The 9,354-nt window shown below is 38.2% G+C and overlaps 1 protein-coding gene across 1 annotated transcript in view; it reads right to left on the minus strand.

Moving 5' to 3' along the window:
- tax1bp1b (Tax1 (human T-cell leukemia virus type I) binding protein 1b) overlaps positions 1-9,354 on the minus strand; it is an 18,911-nt gene that overhangs the window by 5,769 nt on the left and 3,788 nt on the right. The window contains exons 2-10 of the mRNA XM_013912209.1: positions 7,907-8,102; positions 4,396-4,498; positions 3,783-3,973; positions 3,452-3,610; positions 2,545-2,693; positions 2,321-2,411; positions 1,678-1,863; positions 1,232-1,483; positions 373-582 (exon numbers count right to left, since the gene is read on the minus strand). Of these exons, the coding sequence (XP_013767663.1) occupies positions 373-582; positions 1,232-1,483; positions 1,678-1,863; positions 2,321-2,411; positions 2,545-2,693; positions 3,452-3,610; positions 3,783-3,973; positions 4,396-4,498; positions 7,907-8,083 (1,518 nt within the window). The 5' untranslated portion in view covers positions 8,084-8,102. The remainder of the gene's footprint in view (positions 1-372; positions 583-1,231; positions 1,484-1,677; positions 1,864-2,320; positions 2,412-2,544; positions 2,694-3,451; positions 3,611-3,782; positions 3,974-4,395; positions 4,499-7,906; positions 8,103-9,354) is intronic.

Genomic DNA, 9,354 nt, shown 5'->3' on the forward strand with positions numbered 1-9,354 from the left:
AAGAAAGAATGGATATATATATGAATGAATGAATGAAAGGATTAACACAGGCTTGAGCTACTTTTACTTATAAGAACTTGTAAAAATCCAAAATAACAAAAGATAAAAACTGGGAACAATTGTACCAAGATTGAATTTTCCAGTTTCCATTTTTGATGTATCTACAGTGAAATTAAAATAAACTTTATTTTATACAGTCAGACTGAATGATAATGAAAATGAATTTGCCTGATGTGTTAATTTTCATTTTCAGCTTGCACTTCTTTCCAGTCAAGACTGGCAAAATGACTGAAGGCATTAACTAGTACAAGTGAGGCAGGCGTAGTGTTACAAAGATACAAATGGAAATTCTGTTCTTTCACTTGTTGGGACATGAATACAGTATGTTGGCTGGTATCCGTGGGGACCTACCCCTTGCTGTTCAGAGAGTTTCAGCACTTGTTTTTGCAGTCGCTGACATTCCTTATATTTTTCCTTGTAGTGTTCTGCAGCCATGTGCAGCCGCAACTTTAGATCCTCCACCTCTCTCTGCAGCTCTGCTACAACAGCTGGGTCTGCAGCAGCTTCGTCCTCTGCTTTGGCCTGTTCATGTAAAACATTACAGCAGAACAGATCAGAACTCCGGCCAACTGCAAGGTCCACTGTGACAGTGCAGCGATATAACTTCCTGTGAGTCATTAACTATAATCACTATCACTGTTTATATTGAAGTGATTCTTTAGTATGAGACTGGTGGTCAATAAAAACAGCAAGTATGAGAAGAATTACAACATCTTTCAAATGCAGAAGCAGTTTAAAAAACCCCAAAACAAAACAAACAAAAAAAACTGTGTGGGAGAAACGTTTTCTGTTTCCATTATTTTCATATCGTTAACTTTCTCACACAGTGCTCAACCAAACAGCGTACCTATACACAGCTGGACAATTATATACGATATGATTTATTATCTTTTATTTCTTTATGGTGACAAAATATTAAACGCTATTGTGATCTAAATATATGACACAAAGTCTTCACCCTCTTACATCAACTTTTGATGAAAGTTGATGTATAATTTTGAAAAATGTTGAACTTTTGCATATTTATTATTTAATGTGTTATTTTAGATGTTACCAGACATTAATCCTTGTTCTTGATCTGCCTGTTTACCATGATATTAAATACGCTTAACTTCAAATGAAGCTCTTTTAAACACGAAAGGCTGTCTGGCTATTTGAGTTTCACTCTTACTGCTTCCTGCGTGGCCTCTGCCTTCATCTGCTCCACCAGGCATTCCAGGCGGACGCACTGGGCCTGAGTTTCAGCCTTGGCTTGGCGGAGGTTGTCAGCCTCAAGTTTAATGCGGTACAGTTCAGACATTGTACGATCGCGTGCACTGGAGGCGTCTCTCAGCTCGGCAGCCAGCAAAGAGGACTGCTGCTGGTTAGCCTGGAGCTGTTCTTCCTTCTGCCGCAGCTGCTCCTTCAGGGCTTTCACATCTCCCTGCAAGAAGTAAACACGTTTAAGGCGACTGACTCTCATTTCTCTTTAAAGATCAGTTATTACATCTCAGTTCTCCTCTTCCTATTCTTTCTACTGGAAATCTTTAAATTTCATATGATATAATAATGAATAATATTAAATACGGTTTATTATCTACTTCTGACCTCAAAACAAAAATCTTTTTTTTTTCTTACCAAGGTGGAAACTTTGGCCAGGATCTCTTTGTACTGTTTGTCCTTCTCAGTGAGGCAAGCCTGGAGGCGCCCCACCTCCTCTTTAAACTGGGCAATGGCGTTTTCCTTGTTTACGTCCACAGACTTCAACATCTGCAGCTCCGCACTCAACTTAGTGTTCTCCAGCTCCCGGTTTTTCAGGTGAATCTGGCGCGCGCACACACACACGCACACGCACACACACACGAGAAGTTATAAAACACAAACAGAGTGGGGTTTTTTACCTCATTTATACAACACCGATCACAATCAAAGACCATATTAAAATAAATGTTGCATGACCTCAATTACAAAACAGAGATTGAGATAGGCCCATAAAGTCGTCCTTTTGAAACAGACGCAGTGTGATGGTGCAAGTTAAATTAGGTAGAGGTTTTCTGTGGGAGCACAACAGTATGTGGCACTCCCAGTTCCTGTGCAGCACATACCACAACAAAGACACAGAAACACCAATTGTGCCAGAAAACGGAACAAGGCATGTACCGTTTACAATAAAATTCCGTGCAATCGTGTGCCAAAAAAACAAAACATTGAATCTTTATTTAAAGATCATATTGGTAAGTTTGAGGATTTAGTATTGATATCAACAAAAATAGAGCATTACCTTGTAGAGTTCCTTCTCATCTTTTTCATTCTTAAGATGAGATTCAAGAACCTCCTTCTCTGCTGTAAGTTTCTTAAGTCTGTCCTTAAGACTGGAGAAACAGAAACAAAAACAATATATAACTAAATAGTGCATATGTTCGCATTACTAACTCTCTGTACATCTAAACAAACAAATCTAGAAAATCTAGTGAATCTGCCACAATCCTTTTACTGAGAATTCACCTGTCTAGCTCTGTTTCCTTTTGAATGCCTTTCTGTGTCACTCCAATCAGATCTTCCTCCAACTGTATGATTCTGGCTGTGGCCTCATCCAGTCTCCTCTTTACCTCCTCTTTCTCTTCCAGCAGGGCCTGGGAAGAATGCTGCACTTCCTGTGAGACAGAAGACAGAAGTAAAGTTCAGCTGAAATAAAAAGAAAGCCTCATAATCCATAAAAAAAAATACAACACTTCTTGCAGTACCTAACTTCCTAACATACAACTTTCCATCTCTGACTCAAAGCTTGAGGAAAAATGTGTGCAAAACATTAAAATTTTATTGTCTTTGAAATACAAGTCTAATTCAAAATGAACGTGATGGCTTGATAGAGAGTTTTAAATGTTCAAGAAAAAAATGAAATGAATATTTTACAATTTGTTTATAGGCAGAATTTTGGAATCTTTATATTCACACACCATAAAAAAATCATATAAAAGTCTAGTCATAAAATTAACAGCCACAAAATCTGTAATCATGTTTTCATCTGAAAGCCGTTTTAAAACCAGCAGATTTATGGCAGAAAATGGCAAAGTGAATTATGACTGACAATGCTTTTAAGACCTAATGTTATACTATAAAAAGCAGAATTACAACTTTGATAATACAGACATCCATATCCATCAGTGTGTGATTTATTTTTTCAGTACATCATGTGTTTGGATACATCTGCATGTTAGGACCCCTTCACTAGGGGGTGCTAAGAGACTGCTGGGCCAAATGTAAAAAGCTCCATGCAAGAGCCAGTGCATTAATACTATAAATCACTGATTTCCACATGTGACTATTAAAATATATAGCATGGCCTGAAAAAGGCATTTTGTGTCATTTACAAGTTTTAAAACTGCTACAAATACTGCATTTCTCAGCTTACTTGGTTCTCTCTTCTCAGCTGAGCACAGTTCTCCTTCTCTTGCTCACACGCCTTCTGCAGGCTCTCTTTCTCAGCCTCCAGTTCCTCCTTTTCCTGCTGCAGGAGGGCCATGTTTTTAAGCAACTCATCTTTCTCCCGTTGCACTTCTTCCACCTTTTGCTGCCAAGAAAAAACAAAAACACTTTTCAGTATTTTTAAAAGCTTAATTTACTGGTAACATACGACTGAAATCATAATTTTCAACTGTGCACGCTAGAAATTGATATTGAAGCAAAATAAAACCCAATGAAAATCGATGCGTACTGAGCGCTGCTGCTCAGGCAAATTGTACCTCGAGAATGCCAGCTTTCGTGGTGACCACCAGGATGTCAGAGTTGCATTCATCTTCCACAGTCAGCAGCTCATCCTCTGTGGGGCTGCTGGCACGGAACTGAAATGGTGTGCTGGCCCCTCGGATCTCCCCTTTGTGGGTCACATAACAAAACTGGTAGAACTCGCCATCATCATTGGGAACATAGTACCCTGGGGGAAGTAAATCACTCAGTCAGTGAGCTCAATGTTAGACAACAGAGCAACACGAAACATATTCCTCCACAAGTCTAAACATATCTCAGTTATTAGCGAATCTTAACCTGAACACTTAACCCAAAGTTACAATAAACTGAGAGAAAAAAAAAGGCACAAAAAGAGCACAAATACTACGTAAGTGTTAAGTGCTGGTCTGGCAAATCACTTTAATTGTGCCAGTTTATGAAGGGTGGTATAAAAGACAAAAACAGAACATTAACTCAAATGTCATTAACACCAGAATGGAGATGTCTGGGAAAAGTTTCTCCTCTATCCATCCTGTCCACAACTGCACACTTAACAATTCACTCACCAACCCACATGATATTCAGTTATTAAAAGGTGTCAAAGTTACTGAAAAGTATGTATGCTCTTACCCTGAAAGACCACTGTTCTGTTCACTGCAGTGCCTTCCACATAGTTCTCAGGGAGAGGCGACCACAAGAATGTGTAATAGTCCCTCGCTGTGCTCCAACCAACCTGTGAGACATTGTGGGGAATTCATTCAACAAGACACCCTCACCACATCAGTGCAGCATAATAGCAATGGATGGATTAACAGGGGAACTTTCCCAAATCCACACGCTGTCACTTCCAAAATATCTCAAACTAGTTTATTGCAGTAATCACAGGGCTTTAAATCTATCTTCGGATGATAGTGTAAGGACATGCCTACTGTAATATTTTTTCATTTACAAAAGTTATCATCTGGAAACCACTCCTGCTAACCATGTGCATGTGGTCTGGCCCTTATCATGAAAAAGCCTAGCTGTGGAAATGTAGCTACAACTCACTTCAAACAGGAAAGTGGAAATAGGTGAAAATTTTATACATAGGCAACTTGAAAATGAAAACCAAAATTTAATTATACGTATTTTATGTGTTGTTAACTGATGACTGATGAGGGGGAAGTGCAGAAAATACATCCATAACTTCAGACCGGTGCCATAAAACTGTCAAACAAAATCAGTGTCACATTGAGCTTGCTGGTTTTTGGTGTGCACTCCCAGGCACAAGCATGCATCTACAACAAGCCCAGTTAAACCCCATTACACCATTACACCTAAGTTGGTTAAGTTGTGGTGTGACTTTCAAAACTCTGCTCTTAAAAAAAGGCAACGAAAAGAAAAATCATACAAGCAAATTGCACTGCAGATACACTGTGTTTCTAGAAAGCTGCATGTAGGAAGCCTTTTTGCAACGTCTGGGCAGTTTATTTTCTCACCTGTGTGCAAACAGCCTGCAGCCACAATACTGTGAGTGTTCATCAGAGCCAGAGATAGATGGCCCTGGTGCTCCAAAACCCCCAGTGCAGTTCCAGCCTCCAGCAGTAAAAAACAGGAAGCAATTAAAACATGCACCTAGTTAGTGAGTGTCATTACTGAAGGCTAGCCCTCACCAGTCCACTCATTAGAGCTGCAGAGGTGGTGGTGGTGGGTGAAACCTCTGTAGGGAAATTACAACAGAGGACTTTGCAATGTTGTAAATTCCTGTTTTTCCTCATAGATATTAGACAAAAGGCAGAGAAAGCGTAAGGCTACCATAACAACACCAAAACACTGGTTTCAGATCAGTGACTAAGACAACAACACAGATAACACTGTAAGAGTAAACTTTCCAAAACCTAAAAGAAGTCTGAACGTCTACCTATGCAACATGCTCTTCAGCTTTAACACGATTTTTCATCAGCACTTCAGCAAGAATGCTGACAGAAGTGAGTGACAGTATTCCCCCAGGAAGTACTGTAACATCTATCTGCCAATTAGCCTATATAAATTCAAGAGTTATTCATGAATCACACAGACAGGTTGTGGTCAGACAGGTTAATTATAACGTTGGGTTAGCTTTCTCCTGGGCCAATGCTGACAACCTGCCTCAACATTCCTTCATAAAGCCGAAAACAGCTAGCACCAGCTCCATACTTGCAGTTATGGAACAACAACATCAAACCGACAGGGACCCATACTAAAACAAACATTTCCTTAATCCATTTACCATCAAGACCTTAATTACTTTATCTAATTATTAATATGATTAGTATTAATTTGACCAAACTAGTTTGAAGGTTGCTGTGCTTTTCTATTTCCTCTTAATAAATCATAAGCCTTGTATAATATATAAATATAATACTTGTATAACTATGCATGTGACGAATAAAAAAAAACTTGAATCCTGAATCTTAAATAAGCCAGGTTACAGAGTTATATAGTGGGAACATTGAAAGGAAGAACGAGCCTGTGCCAAAAGCAGCTATAACTACTCTTTGGAGCTCACGCGAATGTGTGTAAAGCTCTATCATTTGCCTGGATAGGTAAATGATAGAGCTTTGGCACCAAGCATTACGTCTGTCAACAGTGTCAATGATTTACACAATTTAAAATCCTGCACTCAGCCTTTTCTGCTGACGCTCTATTGTTTGGAAGCTCAAGAAATTTGTAATTTTAAGATTTATGCTGCCAGTTGGTGCCTACCTTCAGGCTAAACACAATGTGATGAGGTATCACAATGCAGTACCCAATTTGGTATGTAAACAGCCTCCAGATAATACACGATCCAACTTCAATATGAAGGCATGACCTAATTTATCAGTGAGGTTAGGGAAAGTGTCTCTGCATATACCCACAATAATATCACATGTAAAGCAAAATGCACACATCAATAGTTGACATAACAAGGACAGTAAACTTAGGAGCTTGAATCAATATTGCAAAGAAATTAACAATTGAACCTATTTCTTGGGCTGTATTACTTGAACTATAGCATGACATTAGAATGAGTGCATGCTGCAAATAACCTATAACTTCAAGTAAGTATATATATATATATATATATATATATATATATATATAAAATTAAAACTGAAGTTTTCATCTTCAGTCATCTTTTCCTTTCCACTAAAGTAACACACGTTTTGCAGTCTCAATGCGAGTAAACGATCTATGAGTTTATGAGTCACAGACAGTCTAGTTGAATCCTATATAACAATCCTGCAATTACCTATTAATGAGTGACACTGTAGTCAGCATTACAATATTGTTACATTATAACCTGTCCAAATTGTAAAAGAAAGGTAACATACTTTTTAACTACAAGATAAGCAGTTATATTTGCAAATTATTTCAAGAGAATTTGGTGGTTTTAATACTTCTATTAGGAAAGGAAGCCACTGTTAACACATGTTTTAAAACTTTACATGCAACTGTGTGCACCTGTGGCACTGTTAAAGTATAATTTATCAGTTCTGTCTCTTCGTATATGCTTCAGCTATAACATCTGAGGAAATACACTGTTACAACTAATTTGGCTGTGGATTTAGCTTTAACTCATTATTTAGCCATTGTTTAATTCAGAAGACAACTAACAAAATCAGCACAAGCAGATTGAGAGAGAAAGAGCCATAAGGCTGGGTTCGTTAATGTGATGTATTTAATCTTAGCTTCCATCTCAACTTCAGTAGATAAAAAGCATGCTGGTCTTAATAATAAGCCTAAAGTCACGATTCAATGCAGATGAGGCTAATGTAAAGCTACTGGGTTGGATTTAATGCACTTCTATAACAAGGCCCATATGGGACACCCAAGCACATTTTGGAGGTTAAAATGCTCCACTTCCTCTGTCAAGTTTCAAGTGGATAAACTTGAAATCTCTCTTTTATTCCATAGATAAAATAGTTTATACAACAGACAGTCTAGATGTAAACTGCAGGCTGTTCATAATACAAATTAAATTATCAGACAGTATTTTTACTTTCCATTATATCACACATAAAGTGCTCTAGTGGTCTAGTTATGAAAATACACATTGGACTACTTCTGTTAGTACCATCATGGATTCATAGTCCTCATTGATCATAATTATATATCGTGCTTTATTATTCCACTCATTCACCTTGAAAATGCCAACCCAGTCCTTTGGATGCGGTTTGATGAACTGTGTCAGGGTATAGTGACACTCCAACGCAGCATGGGGCAGGTAGCTCTTCCCCACATTCTGGAAGATGACGTGGGCAAAATTTGACGTGTCCATGTTGTTGCTTAACAATGTCCTATCCAGGAGCAGTGCCATAAAACCCACTCAGCAGCGGCTACAAAGGAAGACAAAAGCAATCAAATATATATGAAATGCCCACAGAAACAAGTACAACAAATGACTGGAGTAGTGAAAAGACAAACTAGTCAACTTCAATGAAGGTTTAATCATTCGATTCCTAAATTTTGGCCATAGAATGTAATTTATGATAAATAGACTGTTTTTTTATATAGCGCTTTTCCACTCTACTTGAGCATACTGTCTAATATTCACACACATTCACACTCCATTAAACATATTAGGAATAACCCGGGGTTTTATCCAAATACTTGCAGACTACAGCAGTCAGACATCGACCAACTAAACCCCTGATTAGTAGATGACCTGTTCTACCTCCTCAGACACTACTACCCCTAAATATTTATTCAATGAACTGTTTAGTTTACATTAATATAAAAAGTATTCCAACGTAAATGGTGGTTTTTAACCAGTTTAGCTTTCAGGCAAGCTAGAGTTAGTTTGACACAGCAAATACAATCCTTATTATCTGCAGACATTTCTCAATGAGCCCTTAAGATATGTTAGCAAGTGGATGGACAAATCTATCTTGAACTTCAAGTCCCATTTCATTTTGGTAAGCGGTATGGATTCCTATTTTCAAACCTCCATGAAATCAAAGCATTGGGAAGTCCTTGTGAAAGTGTTAAGTCAAAAAAAAAGAATAACTTCAACACTGTCATTAAGAATTTGCCTTTAAATGGCTGGGAAGCTTGTAATTTGCCAGCAGTAAACTCAGCCACGGTTCATGACAACCAAATTTTATTCAAGTCGTGACATTTTAGTTCCAGAACATGTCAGGAAAAAAATTAAAAAGAATTACAACAGGAAACCACTAGGGGTGCAATGATACTCGTATCGATATTGAACCGTTCATACAGTGCTTTTGGTTCGGTATGCATATGTATCAAACAATACAAAATTTTTAATTTATTTTATCAACTTTTCTTCTGACGATGCTGTCTGTGTTGAGCGCTCAGTGGATCTGCGCTCGACAGTGCAGCCTAGGCGGAGTAGTCGAATGCAGATTCACTGAGCGCAGGGCAAGCTAGCGAGACAGAAGTTAAGCTCTCCTTACAACATGGCAAATTGAACCCCCCACTAGAGCTGGGCGATATAAGATTTTTTCATATCACGATATGTTTTTTTCATTTCAGGCGATAACGATATCTATCAGTGTAAAGTAATCAGTGTAAAGTGTAAAGTTAGTCCCCATAGGGAAATAGTTCCTCTGCATTTAACCCATTCAC

Source organism: Pundamilia nyererei, unplaced genomic scaffold, assembly GCF_000239375.1.
Source record: "Pundamilia nyererei isolate P.nyererei 1_Seehausen unplaced genomic scaffold, PunNye1.0 scaffold00084, whole genome shotgun sequence".
Classification (NCBI taxonomy): Eukaryota; Metazoa; Chordata; class Actinopteri; order Cichliformes; family Cichlidae; genus Pundamilia; species Pundamilia nyererei.